At 33.8% G+C, this 25,392-nt stretch overlaps 1 protein-coding gene across 1 annotated transcript; it reads left to right on the top strand.

Moving 5' to 3' along the window:
• Positions 1-5,212: 5,212 nt before the first annotated feature.
• On the top strand, positions 5,213-15,875 carry LOC110923930. Its single transcript, XM_022167984.2, has 10 exons — positions 5,213-6,176; positions 6,315-6,479; positions 10,249-10,440; positions 10,573-10,728; positions 10,825-11,067; positions 11,174-11,612; positions 11,721-12,661; positions 12,768-13,988; positions 14,142-15,101; positions 15,222-15,875. The coding sequence occupies exons 1-10, from the start codon at positions 5,213-5,215 to the stop codon at positions 15,797-15,799; spliced, it is 5,859 nt and encodes a 1,952-aa protein (XP_022023676.1). The 3' UTR covers positions 15,800-15,875.
• The last annotated feature ends 9,517 nt before the right edge of the window (positions 15,876-25,392 follow it).

The raw sequence follows: 25,392 nt of genomic DNA, 5'->3' as shown, positions 1-25,392 counted from the left end.
AATATGATAATTTTTGCTTTATTTAATATTATCAGTATTTTATATATCTATATACAACATGCATAATATTCATATATATATATATATATATATATATATATATATATATATATATATATATATATATATATATATATGTTTACGCATGCACAAGTCGGAAAAACAAGAACCGGCGGAACGGAGGCTTACCAGAGACGGTCGCGGAGGGAGTTCCGGCGAGGACTTCGTCTTCTCCGGCGAGTTGTGATTGCAACAGGGAGGTGAGAGGGTCGAGTGGTGAACGTGGGTTTTGGTAAGGAGGTGGTGATCGAATGGAAGGAGGGTCTCGGTATTTATAGTGTTGATTGGTGGTCACGTTTTTTTGGGAAGGATCGACTAAAAAAGGTAACCGGATATGTTTGGTAACCGGCAATCACCAGCTAATTGAAGGTTGGCCGGGATTTCAGCAATCACGAAGAGGAAGGAGATGGAAGGTGATTGACAGGCTATACGCGTATTCGGTTAGGCGGGAAAGCATGGGTTTAAATTCGGAAAGTCAGCATATAATGAATTAATTAACCAGGTTATCAGCTCCTGTACAGGAGGATAAACTGGTTAAGATGTTTGTGTTTGGCGTGAGAGACGCGGGTTCGAATCCAATAGAGGCCGGTTCATACAAGAGAACCCCCTTTTTCTCCTTTTTTTGATACTTAACTGAACTAACTGAGTTTTCTAACTCAGTTAATTATTTCTAACTAGGTTATTTTGAGTGTATCAAAGGATCTACTAACTAGGTTAGGTTTAAACTAACCTTGTTAACCAGAAACTAATTTTTATAATTATAAAGTTATTTTTTTTATATTAAATTATTTAATTAATAATAATAAATATTATAATTATTTGTTTTAACCCAAATTTTGGGTATTTTACCGAATTAACGTATAAATTCCCGATTTTTGTACGATTTAGGGTAATCTCTTGATAATACTTGTTTCGAGAGTCGAGATTAGGATATCTTTCCACTGTTTATAATTTGGAACGAAATAAAGTGCAACGAGAGTACAATTGATTAATTTGGGAAAGTACGATCCGACTTGCTAAAAATAGAAAGTTCAGAAATACGAAATGTTACAATGTAATAGCCCTTACATGTATAATATATTACTTACATATATAGTTTCCGAAACAAACATAAACCAAAAATATTTAAACAGGGTCCTTTATATGAAGGTGCATCTTGATCAACGAAATGTAGTCTTTTATTAAGTAATGTTAATGCGACGTGTTATCAAACTAATGTTTTATGTATTTTTTACTTACAGATGTTTCCGGCTCCATGTCAAGGATTCCTTTTTCAGATATAACCAATGGTATTTTATTAACGATTTTTTTTGGTATAGATGTATAATATATATATATATATATATATATATATATATATATATATATATATATATATATACGTTATACATCTATATGTAAACTAATTTATTTAATTAACCTTTATAGATCTAACATCCATTCAATGGTTCTTAACGTTTACAGTTTCTACTCCGAAAAGCATGCAAAATGAGGCAAAAGATAGACGTAGAAAACGAAAATTATACTTGGATTCTCGGAAATCTCATAATCTTCATGTACATTCAACTTGTGCAACCAACATGTTGTCAAGTAGTATTGCAACAGGTAACAATACCGATAATCGTAAAATGACGTCCTATTTTGTACATGAGTATTCAAATTTAAGAACTATTCTAACAAGTAACATATACCAAAATATTTAAACACTTAACATAAACCAAAATATTGTCAAGTAGTATTCCAACATCTAACATAAACCAAAATATTTAAACAGGTTCCATAAAAACCATTGCTACATACTTATCTACTTATTGCCAAAACCGTTTGTTAGCTAAAATTACCATATAAAATGGTTGAACGGTTTTGATCTATGGTACTAACCCCATTATTCTTTGATTACATCCCTAACAAAGAGTGTAGGCATATCCTCATACCACTCTAAAACGCAAAGATAACCCTTCTTGATGTTGTTTTCACGAACCCATGCTGTCCATCCCAATACACTAAACCTGTTTTTCTTTTTTCCTCTTTTTGGTTCAGCCGTGACGTTCAAAGTGGTTTCGACACCACGCCTATTTTGAATGGTCACCTTTCGGCAGCGATCGATTCCCATGGCTTTTGCGACCTTTACCGCTATCCGCTAAAAATGCCCAAAAAGTATTCAGACTCTAATGATAAAGAGAATAATGACACCATAGAACACCAACAGTTAAGTTAGTATACAAATAATCTTAGTAAATACTTACAAAACGTGAACAAGAGGACGGCATAAAAATGATATTTGGTTCTGGTGCGTCCCAGTCAATTGATTCCGAAGTGAAAGGTTCTTCTGAGTCCGAATCTGTTAGCATGATCACTTCCTTTTCTTTCTTTTGTTTCTTTCGCTCATTTGAAGCACTCGCCATTGACTACATATGATTATTTTCATAAATACTAGATGTTTATTATCACAGAACATTTCGATTTAGGAAAAAACCCCAGTTTGAGATCGCCAATATGTAACACTGATGCAATATTCACAAATCTCAAATTGAATCTGAAGTTCTAAAACCTCTACACTAACACAAATCTTACATTATTCATCAACAACACACACATCCAGTACCAAATCAGGTAGTAACCTCCAAAATAACATAACATTTTAAACAAATTAGGGCTAAAACACACGGAATGAAATATCGTTAAACCTAATCACGCTAATACAAGTTTAACAATGCACATCAGAGCTTCTAATCTATAAAACCATACAAGTTTATCATAACTCTTCTTCATCCACTTTTAATCATAATGCATTATAAACAAAATTCACACATCTCAAAGTGAAATTCAAGTTATAAAACCAATACAATAACACAATTCAGTACAAAATCAGTTAAACAAAGTAAGTGAAGCAATTATACCAAATGAAATTGAAGATTGAGTGCGACCTGAGGACCGACTAAATCTCTGATGCGATGCAAATATACAACTTTATAACACATTAAGTATTAAAGATCTAGGTTATGTGAGAAAATCAGTTGGAATACTACCTGTTATTGATTTCTCTTTGTACGCTCCTACTGTGAATGCCGAATTAGTGAAGGTGTTTGTATCCGTATGAAGTTAGGGCTTATTTATAAAGGGGCAATATAGAAAGTGATAAGAATCACTGTATAGTCAGAGATATCTGATATTGGAAACTGATTGTTAATTTATTTTATTTACAAAAACAATCCCTTTGTTTATAAAACTGTTATAAAGTTATATACTGATGTGCAGTGTGAATCTTGTGCAATAATGTGGATGTAATACGTGTTTTATTATATTTTAAGTGATAATGTGCCTTGAATTGGTTAACTACGAGTGTTCGTGGTTTTACAAGTAAATCACTTAATTCGGTGAAGTTTGGAGCACATGGTGATGGAACAGAAGAAGCACGGATGTTTATCATGAGAGTTTACATTATTCGGGACTTGTTCGGGCCGAGATATAGCTTGCATATTCAAGAAACACGAAATAATGAACTTGAAAGACATTGAATTGAGGGACACACATGTAGCCATACATAGGAAATGGTGTCACGTGAAAAAGCCAGCCAAGAACATAAGCATTATATCATACTGTTTGGAAAAAGGAACAGCAAGATCAACATGTGGCTTACGGAATCGAGTCGTAACTTACGGTTGCATGTGCAGGGTTAACAAAAGAAACAGTGAAGTGAATATGTGGCTTACGGACCATGGTTGAGGCTTACGGATTTAAACAGAAACAACATATAGCTGCACGTGATTTTTGTTAATGGGCTTGGAGGGTTTTAAAACCCTACGTGGGCTTCATCAAATTAGTGGCAGGAACATGGATGGACTTTTGGGGGCTCTTATACTAAAAAAAAAGACAAACATCATCATGGGCATCGAATGAAGGGAAAAAAAAACATTCATTGACTTTTTGGCTTTGATAATCAGGAAGTATTAACATCAAATATACATCATCATATATCAACGAATGATTGGAGCCACTATCTTGGGCTCACAAAAATCATCATCATCCACGAAAGTGGGAGCCCATTATAACACTTCCAAGTCATCGATAATCTTGGCAGCCAGAAAACAACTTTTGGGCCGTAGACTTTTGGGAACATCATCAACATTTATTCCAAGGAAGTGGGGGGCGGCAAGACATCACGATCCTTGGCTCTCATAATCACTCATATTCAACATCACATCTCCGGCGCAATACCGAATCAATCATGATTTCATCATTCTTTCAAGCTATTGAAGATTGTTCGAACGTCATGAGCGGCTAGTCATCCCGTGACCGCCTCCGGGAATAGGGTTTATACGAAACATTAGTTTGCGTATGTTATGACTTTTTGGATTAGGATTCGGTTAAACCTTCGGTTAGTCGTTCCTATTGTTTTTGTTTTGATTAAACAGTATTTGATTATCGTATTCATTCTTGTTCATCAATTATTTGGTTTGTTCATCAACAACCGGGTTTAAATTCTAGGATGTCATTGTTTTAAACCTTTAATCATTGAACTGGTTAATGTTTATGAAATCTAAAATTGGTAATTAATTGGATGACTATTCATTTGCATCACTCTTTCGGTTTCGATCGTGGATCATTGCAATCAAATATATTGTCCGTTAATTATTTATCAAAACAAGTTTACAAATCATGTCTATGTGATTTCCAACTGGTCGTAACTAAGTAACCTGATCTTTTGCATAACCTGAAAACCCGGAGATTGGTCCACTTTCTCACAATTGTTTACAACTCTAATTTACATTTGTTTTCGCAATCATTCTCAAAACTGCAAAAAGCAATTAGTTTAGAATTAGATGATAATTAAAGCAACGAACTTTTACACTTTCCACTGATTCCCCGTGGATTCGACACCCTACTTGCCCTTTACTAGTAAAAGGTGAATAGGACATCTTCAATTTTATTTTTGACCGACCTTACGACATCGATCAAAATGGCGCCGTTGCCGGGGAGTCGGCGCGCTTAGTGTGTAGTAAGTTGTTTTTCTTAAAAAAATTTAAAAAAAAAATTGAAAAAATTAACCAAAAATCCAAAAATATTTCTTGTAGTTTTTTGTTTTTTTCTATATGTTAGTTTCTACGCCGGTATGTTAGTTTGTTTGTGCAGGAAGTGAAATCTTTGGATCATGGATAGTGCTCATCAGTTATGCCCTTGTTGTGGGAAAATTCACACAGATGAAGATTGCCTAGTGTTTTGGACAGACCCGGTGTTTTGGAAAGAAAAACTGATGTCTGGGTACAAGGCACCTTCATATGAGGGACACTATCAGTCAAATGTCAACCAAAGGTATGAGCAAAATTTGGATTACGATGATTACGATTCCGAGTTGGTGCCCTTCTCGAGATATCAAGAAGATTATAATGGTCGTTACCATGACTACTCTGAGTCAACATACAATAATCATGGTAATTACCAAGGGAGTTCAGATCTGCATTATGCAAGTCAAAATGATTGTCAAGGTAAACACCAAAATTCTAAACTTGATGAAATCATGGATATTATGCTGGAGATGGCACAAGAGAGCAAGTCGAGAATTGAGGCTATGGTCCAACGATCGAATCAAATAGACGAACAAATTGAAACATTGAAGGGTGTGAAGGATAATACCACATCCATTCATGCATTTGTTGAAGAAACACAAGAAATACCAGTTTTGGTTGTTGAAGTTGAAGAAGAGGTTGAAAGTCTTCCGGAACTTGAAGTTATATGTTTAAACCCACATGAAGACTTAGCACTTACTGAAGAACTAGAGACTGATGTTGTCCAAGTTTATCCCGAACCGTTGCATACTTTGATTACTCCAACTAACAAAGCTGGGGATGATGGCTCGAGCGGGAATAAAAGAAAGGTGAGCAGAGAAGACCTCGGACAGGGTATATTGAATTGGCTATATAATGATCCAACAGACGTACTCATGATAGGAAAGAAGGTGAAGACTCAACATGTCAACTATCGAACACACGTTGGAAATTCGGTAGGCAAATGTGAATTTCACTTGTTCCGATTCGATTCGATAAATATCGCTGGCAGAAGAGAGCAGATAGGAAGTTCGAATGTCAATTACCGAGCATATGCAGGAAACTCGGTGGGTAAATGTTCAATTCGACCCCCATGAGGGTATATCAGGTATGGTCTGGCTGAAGACCTATAAACTTAGCGCTCTCGGGAGGCAGCCCGAGGATGTAGAGTAGTGTATTTGTTTTGCTTTTGCGTGATTATTTTTGCAGGTTGTCAGGTTATTAATCTCTACGGATGCAATGGTCCAAGTGTGGGGATGTTTGGGGAAGTCCCAATACGTTCTAGTGCAGTGGCAGACAATGCACGGATTAGAGTTCAGTCAGAACTGTCCATACTCAATCTCCATTTGGACGGGGATGATCTGAACACTAATTGTAGAGATTGACCCGAGTACCTGTGGACACGACCGCGAATGAAATGCTATACGGCCGTGGTGGAACATGGCGCATGAGGATTCTACGTTTTAAACCAGGGGAGTCTGTTCCATTTTTATTATCGCATTTTTATTGCATTTTTATTCGTGTTCTTGGTGGTGTTAAACTTTATGTGCTAGGGAATGTGTTTTTGCTTACTGTGTTAGGATTGGTCGCTCATGAGGTTTGGTAGTTGGTATTCCCGTGTTTTGTTTTTAAAAGCACTATACATTGGGGACAATGTCGCCCAAGTGTGGGGATATGGAAACCCGGGAAGGAAAGGTTTGGGACAGAGTTTGAAAAAAATGATTGAAAACGATGAAAAGCGGAAAAATTGAAAAATTTGAAAATTTTAAACAATTTCATCGCCTTAAGTGAACTAAATGGATATGAAAACCGAATGTTTCAATCACTAATGGGTTCCTTGCCGGTAGTAAACTAACGTAGTCCCTTGTCATGGTCGTTCCTTTAAGTTTCATGAGAGTAGGTCCGACAGGTGTTTTTAGAAAAAAAAAAGAATTGAAAAGAGATGTCTATTTAGGGGTAACATGCTTTAGATTGCATATGCTACGTGTCGGCAACCTTTTTACCTTTCTTCGGTGAGAATTTTGAGCCTGTAGAATGATAGAGTGATTTATATTATGACTTCATTTGTTGAGAGCAGGCCGCATGTTATTCTGTGTTAGAACTTGTATGATTTGATACATGCTGAGATTGTGGATTTGACATGTGCACGTAAATGATAAAGGCATTAGGATATACCTTACACCCATTGTGTTTGTTTCATGTCTACTTAACCATTATCCTTAGTAGCCCTGTTGAGCCTATTTACCGTTCGTTTGTCCACCCGATGTGAAATTGTTTGATACCGACCGTGAATGACAAGTTTTGAATTATGAAAAAGGGAAAAAAAAAGAGAAAACAAAGAAAAGAAAAGAAAAAAATAGAAAAAAAAAGAAAAAGAACAAAAATAGAAGTTCGTGAATAATGTTATATTGTTTTGGGTAGAAACCAACCCAAAAGTGTGAGTTGCTATGTGTGTTGCAAATAAGTTGTCACGGTTTGGTCGTTTGTTTGTTCGCCACACAAAAATAAAAATATAAGCAAAAAAATTTCCTACCCTTAGCCTAAGCCCAAAAACCGAAAGTCCTTTTGATGCGTGCCGCGTTATATGATATAGTGGAGGTGTGATTGTCATACAAGCATATGATTGCAGAATTTCATGTTTGGTTTTGAGTGTATAAATACTAGCACATTACACGCTAGTTCATATTTTTAAACTGAGAGGAGAGTTTATTGTGAGGGGCGTGTAGCATGTGTATAATCCTAAGCATGTTAGTTTTGAATAGAGAAGTCTTAAGGTTTTAGAAATTGCACCAATTGCTTGTCGGACTGTCAATCTCGATTGTGTCAGTCTATGGAACGGGTATGACTTAGGACTTAAATTGTTGCATCGGTATAGGGGTTTAGAGGTGTTGTTACTATGGTGAGTAGTTCCATATCGGTTTGCTTGAGGACAATCAAAGTTAAGTGTGGGGATGTGATGTGGAGTGTGAATCTTGTGCAATAATGTGGATGTAATACGTGTTTTATTATATTTTAAGTGATAATGTGCCTTGAATTGGTTAACTACGAGTGTTCGTGGTTTTACAGGTAAATCACTTAATTCGGTGAAGTTTGGAGCACATGGTGATGGAACAGAAGAAGCACGGATGTTTATCATGAGAGTTTACATTATTCGGGACTTGTTCGGGCCGAGATATAGCTTGCATATTCAAGAAACACGAAATAATGAACTTGAAAGACATTGAATTGAGGGACACACATGTAGCCATACATAGGAAATGGTGTCACGTGAAAAAGCCAGCCAAGAACATAAGCATTATATCATACTGTTTGGAAAAAGGAACAGCAAGATCAACATGTGGCTTACGGAATCGAGTCGTAACTTACGGTTGCATGTGCAGGGTTAACAAAAGAAACAGTGAAGTGAATATGTGGCTTACGGACCATGGTTGAGGCTTACGGATTTAAACAGAAACAACATATAGCTGCACGTGATTTTTGTTAATGGGCTTGGAGGGTTTTAAAACCCTACGTGGGCTTCATCAAATTAGTGGCAGGAACATGGATGGACTTTTGGGGGCTCTTATACTAAAAAAAAAAGACAAACATCATCATGGGCATCGAATGAAGGGAAAAAAACATTCATTGACTTTTTGGCTTTGATAATCAGGAAGTATTAACATCAAATATACATCATCATATATCAACGAATGATTGGAGCCACTATCTTGGGCTCACAAAAATCATCATCATCCACGAAAGTGGGAGCCCATTATAACACTTCCAAGTCATCGATAATCTTGGCAGCCAGAAAACAACTTTTGGGCCGTAGACTTTTGGGAACATCATCAACATTTATTCCAGGGAAGTGGGGGGCGGCAATACATCACGATCCTTGGCTCTCATAATCACTCATATTCAACATCACATCTCCGGCGCAACACCGAATCAATCATGATTTCATCATTCTTTCAAGCTATTGAAGATTGTTCGAACGTCATGAGCGGCTAGTCATCCCGTGACCGCCTCCGGGAATAGGGTTTATACGAAACATTAGTTTGCGTATGTTACGACTTTTTGGATTAGGATTCGGTTAAACCTTCGGTTAGTCGTTCCTATTGTTTTTGTTTTGATTAAATAGTATTTGATTATCGTATTCATTCTTGTTCATCAATTATTTGGTTTGTTCATCAACAACCGGGATTAAATTCTAGGATGTCATTGTTTTAAACCTTTAATCATTGAACTGGTTAATGTTTATGAAATCTAAAATTGGTAATTAATTGGATTACTATTCATTTGCATCAATCTTTCGGTTTCGATCGTGGATCATTGCAATCAAATATATTGTCCGTTAATTATTTATCAAAACAAGTTTACAAATCATGTCTATGTGATTTCCAACTGGTCGTAACTAAGTAACCTGATCTTTTGCATAACCTGAAAACCCGGAGATTGGTCCACTTTCTCACAATTGTTTACAACTCTAATTTACATTTGTTTTCGCAATCATTCTCAAAACTGCAAAAAGCAATTAGTTTAGAATTAGATGATAATTAAAGCAACGGACTTTTACACTTTCCACTGATTCCCCGTGGATTCGACACCCTACTTGCCCTTTACTAGTAAAAGGTGAATAGGACATCTTCAATTTTATTTTTGACCGACCTTACGACGTCGATCAAAATGACAAGTTTTGAATATTGTTTGAAAGTGATAAGAATCACTGTATAGTCAGAGATATCTGATATTGGAAACTGATTGTTAATTTATTTTATTTACAAAAACAATCCCTTTGTTTATAAAACTATTATAAAGTTATATATACACAAAAAAAATCTGTTTGTTTAATAAATATAATTACATTCTACATATAAAACCTGTTGTTTTATAATAAAAAATAATAATTAAAACAAAGTATTTTATAATTAAATTAAACAAGTAATTTATAGTATAGCGATTCACTAATCAATTGTTACTTTTAATTTGTATTATCTCAGATCTTTCCTACCCAGCACCGCTTACCAATACTTCAAACGGTATGACTTTTTGGTATCTTATTATTTTAGGAGTTTTTCTTAGCATACATTTAAAGTCATAACATTACTACTTAATGTGAGTTTTTTTAGTATTAGTATTCTTCATTGTATTTGGTTTTTGACAGTTATACCAATTGTTACCCAAGAAGAGTACAAAAGGAGGCGTAAAGTAAGAAAACTATATTTGGATAGTAAACGGTATACTTTGAAACGCGTTGCATCGCAATCCGCAAGTAATTCAACACCAAATACCACTTTGACGTCCACTTCGTATAACACATTCAATGCTACAACTGAGGTGCCGATTACATGCGCAGGTAAACCTAAATAAATGCTTTTAAATTTGCACATACGATTTCGTGTTAAACAGTCAACATTAGCTTATTTATTGTTTTTTGTTCATATTATCCCATTTTTTAATACGACACGTTATGCAAATGACGTTACAGAGAGACGTAGATTAAGGAAGCTATATTTGAGTAATAAAAGATCTATCACACCAAGCGGATCAAGCTCCAAACAAAACTTATCTTCGTCTGCTGATCCTAAATCCATAGACCCCAACATGCACAATGTTACACGTACCCCCTCGGTTTTAGCTACAAGTAAGTTTTTTGCCAATATTTAATCAACTGATGATGTTTAGTACTTTTTTTATTGCTAACATATAAATCACTTTTGTTTTACATTATATTTTTTAGATAATGTTGGTTGTGTTAGAAGTAACTCTGCTCATCATACAAATATTCTTGGCTTTTCTTTATCTTCAAACCTCAAGGCAACGAATAGTATATCACCTATTCTTGAAAATTCTACTTTACCAAGACTATCTCCTGGAAATTGTAAATTAGTACGCAAAGCACGAGTTACCTCTCCTATACCAATGATTGATTTGTCTACAGAAGAAACTACAGTTGAAGATCCATACAAAGGTGTCTCACAAGGTAATTTGGTATTATTTATTTTTCAACTTATTTAACGTTTTTTTTTTCAAGATTCCTTAACGATATAACTAACTTATTTTACTGTTACGCGTAACCAACTAAACAGAATATTTGGACCATGGTGATCAGTGTGTTACATGTGACGTATGTAATGCAAAGTTATGGGATTCAGAAAAAGGCAGGGGTAAACGCCAGGATGGAAAAACGTCCTATTCCTTATGTTGTGGATACAACAAGGTTGAGCTTCCGGATTATAAAGACGCACGGCCAAATTATGAAAAACTTTTTCGGTGCGTTGATAAAGAAAGCAAGCACTTTTTGAAGAACATTCGGCGTTATAACTCTATGTTTGCTTTTACTTCGATGGGTGGTAAGGTTGATCCGACTGTGAATAGAGGTAATGCCCCCTTTTGCTACCGAATCAGTGGTGAAAACTATCATACCATTGGGAGTCTCTTGCCAGAAAACGGATCAAAACCTAAATTTTGTCAGCTCTACATATACGATACTGAGAACGAACTTTCAAATAGGCAATCCATATTTAGGTAAGGAATATAAAATATTATATTTTTTATTATTTATGTTACTTTATATTAAAATTTTTTGTCATTTACATAAATTATTTGTTCACAACAATTTACTAATGTACACAGTTCTTCAAAGGATGCATCTTCGTCGTCTGCTGCTGCCCTTGATCGTCAATTGATTGAACAAATAAAGGATGTTTTAGACACAGACAATCAGCTGGTTAAAAGTTATAGAATGGTCAGAGATTCTTTTCAAGAGAACCCGCAAGTATCTCTAAAGTTACGCCTTATTGGAAGAAGGGAGAAAGATGGTAGGACGTATAACCTACCAACGGCTAGCGAGGTCGCTGCTCTTATAGTTGGAGATCTTGACAACGCAATTGACAGTAGAGATATTGTTGTGGAAACCCAAACAGGTGATCTAAAACGAATAAGTGAATTGCATCCTTCTTATCTTGCTCTTCAATACCCGATTTTGTTCCCTTATGGGGATGATGGTTATAGAATTGACATCCCCCATAGAGGTGTCGTAGATGTTACCAATAAGAAGCGGCCAAATTGTACTATGAGAGAATTCTTTGCGTATCGTGTTCAAGATAGGATTAATCAATTTTCATTGATTCTTAATTCAAGGGGACTATTTCAACAATTCTTGGTTGATGCATACACGATGATTGAAACTGAGAGACTCAACTATATACGTCATCAGCAAAAGAATCTTAGATCAGATACATATGATAGTCTTCAAAAGTTAAAAAACAACGGTCAACAAGATATATCTAAAGCTGGTAAAAGTGTGATATTGCCGTCTTCATTTACCGGCGGTGCTAGATATATGATGCAAAACTATTTAGATGCAATGTCTCTATGCAAGTGCTTTGGTTATCCCGACTTTTTTATAACCATCACATGCAACCCAAAATGGTCGGAGGTAACAAGGTATCTTAGAGACACCACACTTAAACCGGAAGATAGACCAGATATTCTGACAAGATTATTTAAGTTGAAATTGGATGCTATTTGCAAAGACTTAAAGGAACGCGATCTATTGGGAAAAGCTGCCGCAGGTTATTTTATATATATATATATATATATATATATATATATATATTAAATTAAACTATTGGCTATCATTTTTAAACTTATATTATTTTTTTTTCCTTTTTTATGTAGTTGTTTACACCATCGAGTTTCAAAAACGTGGATTGCCTCATGCACACTTATGCTTATTCATGGAGGATGGATATAAACTTCCTACAGTGGACCATGTTGATGCATTTATATGTGCTGAGATTCCAAACAGAAATGAGGACCCGGAGTTATACACACTTGTGAAAGACTATATGATTCATGGTCCATGTGGTCTTGCTAACCTAAGCTGTCCATGTATGGTTGATAGAAAATGTTCGAAAGGCTTTCCAAAAAAGTTTGAAGATCATACGACATTAGGTTCAAATGGATTCCCAGTGTACAGAAGAAGAAACGATGGTGCGACAGTTATGAAGAACCGCATTGAGCTAGACAATAGAAGTGTTGTACCATACAACAAAAAGCTGTTGAAAAGGTATCAGGCGCACATAAATGTTGAGTGGTGCAATCAAGCTGGGTCTATCAAATATTTGTTTAAATACATCAACAAAGGACCTGATAGAGCAACTGTTGTTGTTGTGCAAGGGGATAACCAAAACGAAGAACCATTAAAAGATGAGATAAAAGAGTATTATGATTGTAGGTACATCTCAGCATGTGAGGCATCTTGGAGGATATTCTCTAATGAAGTACACTATAGGTATCCTTCTGTTACAAGGTTACCTTTCCATCTTCCAGGACAACAAAATGTCGTTTTTGGTCCTGACGAAGATATAAATTCCGTCCTTAACAAACCATCTGTGAAAGCGTCAATGTTTTTGTCTTGGATGGAACGTAACAAAGACCCAAATGACACAGTGGCCCGTACCCTTACTTATGTTCAGTTTCCAATTTTTTATGTATGGAAGATTGAAAATCGTTGCTGGGAACCTAGACAAAAGGGAAAAGCGATTGGCAGAGTTCACTCTGTACCCCCTTCTTTTGGTGAAGCATATTTTTTAAGGATTCTTCTTAACAAAGTCAAAGGGCCAAAATCGTTTGAGGAAATTAGAACCGTTAATGGTCATGTACACGATACCTTTAGAGATGCGTGTTACGCACTTGGTCTTTTGGACGATGACAACGAGTACATTGAAGCAATCAAGGAAGCAAATGAAACAGCAACATGTTCATATATTCGTGTTTTGTTTGCAATGATGTTGTTATCAAATACTTTGTCTAGACCTGAGGTGGTATGGGAAAGTACGTGGAAATATATGACAGATGACTTTATGTACAGATTAAGAAAATTTCATCGATCAGAAGGTAACTTTTTTTTTAATTACATTTTCTTACAAATTGGTTATGTTACTGTTACTATAAAGTCATTAGTTATGATACAATAGTTTTTTTTCTGTTTTTATTATTTAATTAATGTTTGTAATTAATTATATTAACTTGATTTCACATTTTTTACAGCTTTGTCAGTTCCCGAGGACCACCTTAAAAACTATGCTCTGGGCGAAATAGAAAAATTTTTACTTCGGAATAACTCATCTCTACGAAGGTTTTTAACAATGCCATATCCTGATGAAGAGTCTTTAGCTGATTCACAAAATCGCCTAATATATGAGGAGCGTTGTTACACCCAATTAGATCGTGGAAACGAGTACGGAAGGCAGATTAGTATGCTAAACGATGAACAACGGTCTGTTTTTGAAGAAATACTGAAAGCCGTTGAAGGTGACGCAGGTGGTGTATTCTTTGTCTATGGATATGGTGGAACCGGTAAAACATTCTTATGGAAGACATTATCTGCGACAATTAGATCTAAGGGTCAAATTGTATTAAATGTCGCATCAAGTGGAATTGCATCGTTGCTACTGACTGGGGGCAGGACTGCACACTCCCGGTTTCATATTCCTTTAAATCTTACTGAGGATTCAGTTTGTCATATAAAACCAGACAGTGACACAGCTAGATTACTACGTGAAACCAAGTTAATTATATGGGATGAAGCCCCAATGGTTCATAAACACGCATTAGAAGCTTTGGATAGAACGATGAATGACATATTCAATATGGACACTTCCATAGGTTCTGAAATTTCATTTGGAGGTAAGGTTATTCTTTTTGGTGGTGATTTTCGACAAATTCTTCCTGTTGTCCCCAATGGTGGAAGACAAGAGATAGTGAATGCCTCGCTTTGTTCGTCATATTTATGGAGTAAATGCAAGTTGCTAAGGCTAACAAAAAACATGAGATTAACCATTGGACGCTCTACATCTGAGATTGAAGATATCAAAAATTTTGCCAAGTGGCTTTTGGATTTGGGTGAGGGAAATGTTGGTTGTCCTAATGACGGGGAAGCATCTATTGAAATACCACCGGATCTTCTAATTAACGACACCTCTGATCCGATTTCATCTTTAATTGATTTCGTTTACCCTTCAAATTTTAGATAACTACAACAATCATAACTACTTTAGCGAGAGGGCTATACTTGCGCCTAAGAACGATTGCATGAGATAAATGACAGGTTGTTAGCGTTATTCCCAGGCGAAGAAAGAGAGTATCTAAGCTCCGATAGTCTTTGTCAGACTGAGAATCCTAATTCAACACAGCAGAAACTATACTCACCAGATGTGTTGAATGGTCTTAAAGTATCAGGTTTGCCTAATCACAGGTTAGTACTCAAAGTTGGTGTGCCAGTAATGCTATTACGTAACATTCATCAACAAAATGGTTTATGCAACGGTACGAGGTTACAGATAAAAAGATTATACAACCGTGTCATAGAAGCCGAAATAATATCTGGAGGAAATATCGGCACTCGCACCTACATACCGAGACTTAATTTGATACCTTCAGACAAAAAGATGCCTTTTGCGTTTCAAAGGAGGCAATTTCCGATAGCTGTGTGTTTTGCGATGACTATCAACAAAAGTCAAGGTCAGTCGCTATCAAGGGTTGGTCTGTACTTGAGACAACCTGTTTTTACGCATGGTCAGTTGTATGTGGCTTTATCAAGGGTAAAATCCAGAAACGGAGTCAAATTGCTTATATTAGACAAGGACGGCAAACCTACCGATAAAACATCAAATGTTGTTTATAAGGAAGTGTTTAACAAATTGTGAACTTTGTCTTCTTTGTTTCTTTTCAATTACGTGTAATGTTGATAAAGATGTTCGTAGTTCAACGTTTATTTAATTAACATGTTTACATAAATCATGTTGAGTAATATTAATTATTGTTGGTCCACCCGTGTATTACACGGGTACTTAGACTAGTTATATAAATATATGAATTTGCAAAAAAAATCCAATTTAAATATGTCAAAAATTGATATTTTGTCATTTAAACTTTCAGTAAAACACTTGTTTTTAATCGAGCAGAACATAGAGCTAAAATAATTATAAAAGGCGTAAATCATGAGGTGTGAATTTCTGAGATGACAAAACCTAACATGAAATTTGCATGTTTGGGTTTAGTTTAAAATGTAAACGGGTTTGGGTGTAAAATCTCGTTTTTTTAGTATAAATAAAATATAGTACTATTTGTTGTTTAGTTATCCATATATTCCAAAGTATTTTTAAGCGATCTATTAACAGGTGAAACGATTGTTTGAGTTAGACGTTTAACTTTATCAAATGTCATTTAAGGATTTAAAACAAATAAATAGCGAGTTTACCTAACCAATAATATATGTATGTTAAGTGGTTTCATATGTATTAACCTCAATTATATCATACTAGGTTACAACCCCGTGTATTACACGGGTTGAATAAATTAATTTTATATATACTAAATAATAAAACAACATATCTTTAAAAACCTTCTTTATTGCATGTTTTGAACAAATTTAATTTTTTATATATTAAATAATAATAAAAAGTTATATCTATAAGAACCATATATATTGTACGGGTTGAATAAATGTAATTTTATGTAAATAAAAAAAGTTATATCTTTAAAACCATGTGTATTACACAGGTTGAATAAATATAATATTGTTTACCAAATAATAAAAAAAGTTATATCTTTAAAAACCCTAATGTATTACACGGGTTGAATAAATGTTATTCTATATGCCAAATAATAATACCAAATAATAAAAAATCTAATTTTATATATAAAGTAATATTAAAAGTTATATACAATTTGTTAAAAATTATGTAATAAAATCAATATAATAATTTTTTTAATAATGAAAATAAAAATAAATAATATATTATCACAAAGCTTGGTTTTGGTGATTAAAGTAAATAATATTTAGTAGGAGAGTTATCTATAATTAATTAGAATACATTAAATAAATAATAATTATCAATAAGAGATTAAACTAAATAATAATTATCCATAACACATGGCCTAATATGATGACAAGTGTCCCGAAAATGATTTCTTTTATTATATAGTAAATATAGATATAGATATAGATTGTATCAACTTAATTGGTAAATAACTATAATATACAATTTTTTTTAATATTTGTAGCTATGTAACGTACAACCAAACCCACGTTTGAAGGATGTTATATGCAACCCAACATTTTCAAGTATCTTACATTGTAAATTACATAGCTATAAATATTATTTAATACAAATATAAAAATTAATACGTATTCATAGTAGATATCTAAATTCTAATAAAGGATTTCAATGATTATCTATAAGGGATGGCCTAATATGATGACAAGTGTCCCGAAAGTGGTTTCTTTTATTATATAGTATAGATGTAGACAATCTAATTAATATAGTTGTTTTTTTACATATATTTAACTAGGTTAGAACCCCGTGTATTACACGGGTTGAGTAAATGTAATTTTATATATTAAATAATAAAAAGTTATATCTTTATGAACCCCATATATTGTACGGGTTAAATAAATATAATTTTATATATCAAATAATAAAAAGTTGTATCTTTAAAAACCATGTGTATTATACAGATTAAATAAATGTAATTTTGTATGCTAAATACTAATAACGTCGTATCTTTAAAAATCCCGTGTATAATCGGGTTGAATAAATCTACCAAATAATAAAAAATTACATCCTTAAAAACCTCGTTTATTACACGTGTTGAATAGATCTAAAAAAGAGTTATATGTTTAAAAACCATGTGTATTACACAAATTAAATAAATGTAATTTTGTATATTAAATTCTAAAAACGTCATACCTTTAAAAAAACCTATGTATAGTCGGGTTGAAAAATCTACCAAATAATAAAAAAATTATATCCTTAAAAAACTCAGTGTATTACACGTGTTGAATAAATCTAATTTTACATAGCAAATGATAAATAGTTATATCTTTAAAAACTTTTTATATTACACGGGTTATATAAATGTAACTTTGAATAGTAAATAATAAAAAAAAAATTAAAGCCCCACGTTTTACACGAGTTGAATAAATATAATTTTGTATACCAAATAATAAAAAAAGTTATATTTTTAATAAATTAGGATAACATTTAATATTAATTTATTATTTATATATTTAATATAAGATAAGTAGGAAAGAGAGGTATGTTTTAAAAATATATTAAATTAACAATTTAGATTTAAGGATAATATTTTATTAAAGTATGATAAAATTTAATATTAATTTATTTATTTAGTTAATATAAGATAAATATAGATTTAAGGATACCCTCAATGAACACGTATCCAAAAGTTAGTTTCTTTTATTATAGTAGATAGATATCAGTGTATATATAATTACTTAATTACTTAAAATATAATATATGTATAATAAATAAGTGTTGTATAATAAACAAGTGTTGTAATATATAATAAACTAGGTGTTGCCCCCGCCCGTGTTGCGGGGCGATGGCCGAATAATTCTTAACTAATTAAAAAACAGTACCAAAGTTTTGCTAGAAAGAAAAAGTAAAAAGAGTGTTAGGCAGCTCCTTGACACAATTTTTAGCTGGGGGCAAAGTCATATTTTTATTTTTACTTGGAGGAAAAATCAAAATTTTTTCCCGAGGGTAAAATCCTAATTTTTAGCTACGGGAAAACCATATTTTTATTTTGCACTGGGGCAAAAAAACGTAATTTTGACTTGAGGGTGATATCGTAATTTTGAACCGAGGGGAAAATCGTAAATTTTAGCTGCGGGCAAAAGCATAATTTTATTTTGAACTGGGGACAAAGACGTAATTTTAAACTGGGGAAAAACCGTAATTTTAAAGTGGGTATAAAATAATAAACTGGTATAAAATCGTAATTTTGAGCATATTTTTTTTTTGAACTGGGAGAAAATCATAATTTTGAACCGAGGGTAAAATCGTAATTTTGAGGTAGGGGAAAACCATAATTTTCTTTTTAGCTGGGGACAAAAAAGTAATTTTAAACTGAGGGTGAAATCGTAATTTTGAACCGAGGGAAAAATCATAATTTTGAGCTGGGGGCAAAAACATAATTTTATTTTGAACTAGGGGCGAAGAGGTAATTTTAAAGTAGGGATAAAACCGTAATTTTAAAGCCGGTATAAAATAAAAAGCTGAGGGTAAAATCGTAATTTTTGAACCAATGGCAAACTCGTACTTCTGAGCTGCTGGCAAAAGGGTTATTATATTTTTTAGTTTGGAGAAAAGCGTAATTTTAAACTGGAGGCAAAACCGTAATTTTAAAGTGGATATAAAATAATAAAATGGTTGGTCCAATAGAAGAGGGGCGGCCACCCATTTCGACCAATGACAGGGAAACACTATTCCCTGCCATGGTGTTTGTATATGTTGAATAACTAGCTTAAGACCCCGTGTGTTACACGGGTTGATTAAAGATAATATCTTATCATCATCATCATCATCATTTACATAAATGTTATGATTGAATACACGTTAAAACACAAACGAATTTCTAAGATTACCACGACAAATTGAAATACATGAATATGCAACGATCACAATTCGTTGAAAATCTCCTTAAAAACACATTAGTTGTTTTATATGTAGTGTTAATGTCCTACGTTAAATACTGCTATATACATCACAAGTCGTTAAAAGACTTCTTTATACACTTATTTAGAACCAACCTTTTTAAAATTCTACATGTTGAAACGGGTCAGGTCAAAACCAATACAATTCAGTGAATTCACTTGCATATTAGTTTTAGTAAAGCTTGACAGTGTAGCGCCCCGTTAGTTTGACTACTCAAGCTCAAGCTGAAAAAAAATGGGCAAAAAATGATAAGCGTTCAGAAAACTACAAAGTGTATCAATTGTCTTTTAAAGAAATGATATTAAGCATACATGGCTTAAGAATCTTTTCGTCATTTTTAAAGAGACGATAATATATTTTCTTTGCAAGGTGTCTTTGTTGGGTTTTTTAAACCATGTTCAGAAACCAAGGAGACTAAACTTTAATGCGGGGCAAGATGTGTGCGGCCGGTAACGGGTCAAAGCTAGACCATGTTGAAATTGACCATCATTTAGTATGGGCCGAAATGGGTTAAGTTGAAATGGCCCGATATATTTTTTTTACCAAACTCAAAACAATGTTATCACACTAACCATATAAATCTATAAATAAAACCGATTTAGAAGATTATATGCTTTAAAAATAGACTTCAGACAACTTTCAAGTATGAACCCATTTGACCCGTACAACATATTTGCTTTTAGGTGCATGATGGTACTGAAATCCTTCCTATAACAAATACAAAAAGCCAAAATCTTTTATTATTTCACTTCAACAACTACTAAAACCTATTTATGACTAAATAAGTTACAAAACTATTAAATCCTAAAAAAGAAGTCTACCAAAAGAATCTTTGATTAAAACAAAAAAAAATCTACTAAAAGAATCTTGATTAAAACAACTGGAGTTCTTAGTGGCCCTCCTAATCACCCGTCATTTTGAAATATCTTTCAAGTCTAACCTGATTCAGCAATAAATGGAATTGTGATTGTAATTAAAAAGAATATAAAATGGGAAAAAGGGTACATTTTAATCGTGTTCCTGATTTACATACCTCATGGAATATTGTAGTGATATGATTTTCCCAATCATTGAGAGTTGCATATTCACCTCGAAGTGGAGCAAGTTTTCCTGCTAGGAACTCCTGTAAGTTATGACAATTAATCTCATAGATAACTTGATTACATAATAAAATTTACTATTAAGGGTAGAGTCAAACCCTCAGCACAACCGATATACTTTTTTTTTTCGGATAGACGAAATCCATAGGTACGTCAAAAGCATATTCAACATGTTGCTCAAATCTGTTGCAATCAACACGGAGGGAGTATTAGTATAAAGTATAAAGTTAACTGGATATATAAATAAAATATTTAGGAGGTAGCATAAAATAACATCCTCATGCTGAGATAACCATCATAGATTCCTTATGTAAGTGGTGAATTATCAAATAATGTTGTAGCTATCTGAATCATTGTACGAAGAATGAGATCAACTTATCTTGACAAATAATATGAATTTTTGAATTAAAAAAATTTAGGAGATCTTATTCATTGAACAAAATTCATCCGTAAAATGCTTGTAATCACCTTAAGACGATAAAAAAATTACAATGGTATCAGATTAAGAACCCGTAAACTTCGCGGGTTGGTAAAAGAAAATATCTTCATTATCACCATTGACATAATTATTATGATTTTACACACGTGAAAATACAAACCAATATATTAGATTACAACGACAATTTGAAATACAAAACCTTCTACATACAGTGTTAGTAAACCAACAGCATTATCTAACGGACGGAATCTCTGAGTTGGTCCACTTAGTTCACAAATTCTCCTACATAGTAATAGTAATTTCCCACGGGTTGTTAGAAGAAAATATCTTCATTAACACAGCTAACATTAAATATTATGATTTTATGCACGTTAAAACACAAACGAATATATTAGAGTACAACAACAAATTAAAATACATGAATATGCAACGATCACAATTCGTTGAAAATCTTTTTATAAACAACATTGGTTGTTAGTACCCAGCCTTCATAAAGTCAAATTTGACTTAAGTTATGCAAACAGAAAAAAAAAAATAAAGTAAGGCTATGTATTTTAGTGCATGATGATTTGGCAGCTACAGTCTTTAATTGCATTCGCTCTACATTTTTCAAACGTATTCTATATATTTAATAAATTACCAATGTAACCAAACAAAAAATGGCTACAACTTGAAAATTTCGGTTAACCAGTGAACAAAAAACAAAACCACCCTTTTAAACCGAATTAACCACAGTGTCCAGTTATGACTTCATAATATCTAGCCTGGAAGAAGTGACGAAAAGGGCTACCTCAGTACTAAACGTTACTAATGACTAAGCAAAGATAGTTACATCTCCACATGATCCTCGTCCAACCTTGTTTAACGAAAACAAAAATAAGTCATCTTTCATTTTCAAAAGTAATTGTTCTCTAGCTTGAAATCGAAGAAAAACCTGCGAATCTTGCTCAAGTTTTAGTACTTGATTCTCCACGTCGACTTCAGGTTCGCCCATGCCCTTTAGATATGTCAACTTCTTGATAAAAGAAAACACAATGTTTAAAGCAAAAGGGTGGCAATACGCCGATTTGATTGGGTAACAGGCATGGTTGCAAAAGTCGCTAGGCGCTCCCTAGTCGGATTTGAAAGTACCCTGGAAGTACTCGGCCTACAAAGAGTTAATTACTACACTCTTCGAAATAAACAACAGATTTAAATCAGCCTACAAAGTCACAGTAAATTACTTTTGTAATCAACAAATAAAAACAAAACTCAGCTTATTAAACGGTAATTGACCCACAAATAAAGTCATAAACACATGCATGCATTACATCCAACATTAGATCTCTTTTCAAGCATGCAGAACAAAGAGGAAAAAGACAGCTACAAATTATAAATTATGTGATGGTTCACAACATTAGCGCTCATAAGTCAAGATAGATTTATACATCCCAAAATAATGGGTTTTGTAAAGTTAATTATTGAGTAAATTGCCATTTCAGTCCCTGAGGTTTTGTCCAAATTGCCATTTTAGTTCAAATAGTTTTTTTCTCCTCCTGGCCCCTGACTTTTCCATTTTCTTGCCATTTTAATCACATTGCCTAACTCAAACTAAAAATCTGGTTATAACCAGTGGTATTTTTGGCATAACTGTTGTGTAGTGATAACCAGGGGTAGTTTACAACATAATTTATAAACCTCATAATAATTTAATGCCAAAAATACCCCTGATTATAACCTAGTTTTTTAGACTAAGTTAGGCAATGTGATAAAAATGGCAAGAAAAAGGAAAAGTCAGGACCCAGAGGAGAAAAAAGCTATTTGGACTAAAATGGCAATTTAGACAAAAACTCACGGACTAAAATGGAAATTTACTCTTAATTATTTCAAACTTATTAGTATGCACTTTAATCTTTCAAAAACCGGACAAATAGTCTTAAATTCTGTCTCTCCAACTTTTTTCCCTTCAAAATTCGTACCAAATTATAAGGTGGACAGTTTTTGGGAAGGAGCATTAAGAAGAGTATTTGTTCCGCTTTACGTTGATATTAAGTTTAGCTTGCAGGTAAACAATTGCATTAACATATCATGAAAGTCATTACCTTTAGACGGCTAATTTCACGTCCTCGGTTCGCACTATGCTAGAAGGCTTCAACCAACCTTAGCTATAGGAGTGAACCATTTGAGATGGAACCTAGGGTTTCTAAATAACTTTTGACAAACTAACCAGCAAGAATATCACATATCGATAATCGATAATCGGAAGGAAAATTATGAAGACGGGATAAAATACTTACCTTAAACGTGTGAGGGCTACTTTTGGCGGTGGGAGGCGGTAGCGGTTGTGAAACCTAAGAAGCGTGACACCCACATTGTCAACACACGCATACATGCATCGTCAACACACACATACACCGTTACAGGTTACATACCAGACATCACCATTGCATTAGTGATTGTCTCATTCATGCATTATTCGTTGTATCGATGGAGGATAAAATAAGTAATATAAACGACATGTTAATTGTTTAAAATTAGGTAGCTAAATTCAAAATTCTTGGTGGTTTCTTACATGAGGTTTGGTACGAAAATAGTAATAAGTAAATCATACCGGAAACGCTTAAAGAGGTAAAGAACTGATTACACTTGTATAAAGCACCTGTTGAGAAAGAAGACCAACAATTTAAATCTTTATTCATTGATTTCATGCTGAGTTTGTCAATTTAGTTTTTCATATTCTCCTTTTTGTCCTTTAATGTTTGGTTATTGGTTACATATATACATGATTTTAATTTATTACCTGGTACATTTTTCCGTAACGTAAAAAGTATTGATAAGAAATATCATGAAAATAGACACTTCATCAATGAAATTACCAAAATAAAGACTGACAATTGCCCATCGATACATATTGTTAGTCTATGTGGGTCTGGTCATTGCACCGTCGAGGGACCCAAACAACATTATGCATAGGTCACACCAATATAGAACCAAATAATAGAATAAATAAAGCAACTAAACAAATGAAAAGTTACCTCTATGCTGGAGAGTCGCCGAAGTGCGCTGGTGTGTGGGAAGAATAGTAGATTGGTATCGCAGATTCATGGGAGTAAACGGAAAACGGCCACTGTGAACGCAAAAACATTAGGCATTGAAGATAATGGTTTTAAACAGTAAATTTGCAATAGTTTTTCGGAACATATACAAAATGAATTGACAAAGAGACCACACAACAAACCTGCATATATCGCTCAACCTTTGTATAAACTATTTTTGCACCCTAGTATATTACACAGATGTAAGAAACTTAAATCAAGTTATGAAACCTTTAAACTCGGTAGTAAACTAATTGAAACTGGTCAAAAACGTTGAAAGTTGCCAAGAGCCGACGTCAAAGATTTGCATTGCCGTAATAAAAATTGTACATGGTAACTATAACTAACGCATTAACTATTTATTAACATAGTTTCAACAAATTAGAAAGAAAAAGTGTTTAAAGGTCAGTTGGACCTGACCAGACCCATTATAGAAAAGACCCGATTCAACCTGAACCCATTTTGACATATCGCCCAGCCAACCCATCTTGACATTAACTTTTACATATTTCTTCCTATTACCTTCATTCATCCCTCGTTCATGGATCTCATCAGCGATAACATGAGTTACGCCTTGCAAGCTGCTATCTTGTCACACTCCGATTTCCACGTGTTTCACTGGTGGGCCCGGTGGGGGATTACCGTAACGTAGTTGGCAACAATATAGTCAAACCACAATATATAAATGCACAGCGGAAGCATAAAGAATAATATAATTCAACCTTTTACTGTAATATCAAATGTATCACAAGTAGTTGAATAGTATCCACAGGAGGGGTCAAAATAAATAAAAATGTTGTTCAACAGATAAGACATCAAGCTTGCGAGACTTCTTAAGATGCTAAGGAGCTATTGCCAGCCGATTATGTGTAGTACCTGCACTTAATCTTTTTGGGAAAATACGTCAGTTTACACTGGTAAATACATTCAACCGACACTTTTGTAAAATGTTTAATAAAATTGATTTGGTTGCACGAGGCACAAATTCTTTTATAACTTGGGAGAATTATTTAAAATTATAATCTTGTGAACGAATTACATGTTCCTTCTATGCGTTCAGTAGCCCGGATCCTGTCCGGGTTAAAGATCAATAGACACACCACATTGCGTAAAACTGAGGTGGGTAAACCATCGGCTACGTCTTTTAATAGTATAGACATCATACCG

This window comes from Helianthus annuus, chromosome 17, assembly GCF_002127325.2.
Source record: "Helianthus annuus cultivar XRQ/B chromosome 17, HanXRQr2.0-SUNRISE, whole genome shotgun sequence".
NCBI lineage: Eukaryota > Viridiplantae > Streptophyta > Magnoliopsida > Asterales > Asteraceae > Helianthus > Helianthus annuus.
The sequence above is the reverse complement of the archived record's forward strand: the minus strand, read 5'-3'. Positions and strand labels throughout refer to the sequence as shown.

What these genes read in the sequence shown, in the direction of transcription:
- LOC110923930 (XM_022167984.2), top strand. Translation starts at nt 5,213, where the DNA reads ATGGATAGTGCTCATCAGTTATGCCCTTGTTGTGGGAAAATTCACACA. An exon ending in ATATGCAGGAAACTCGGTGG is followed by an intron (nt 6,177 to 6,314) that starts GTAAATGTTCAA and finishes TTATTTTTGCAG; the next exon opens with GTTGTCAGGTTATTAATCTC. An exon ending in GGTGCCGATTACATGCGCAG is followed by an intron (nt 10,441 to 10,572) that starts GTAAACCTAAAT and finishes ATGACGTTACAG; the next exon opens with AGAGACGTAGATTAAGGAAG.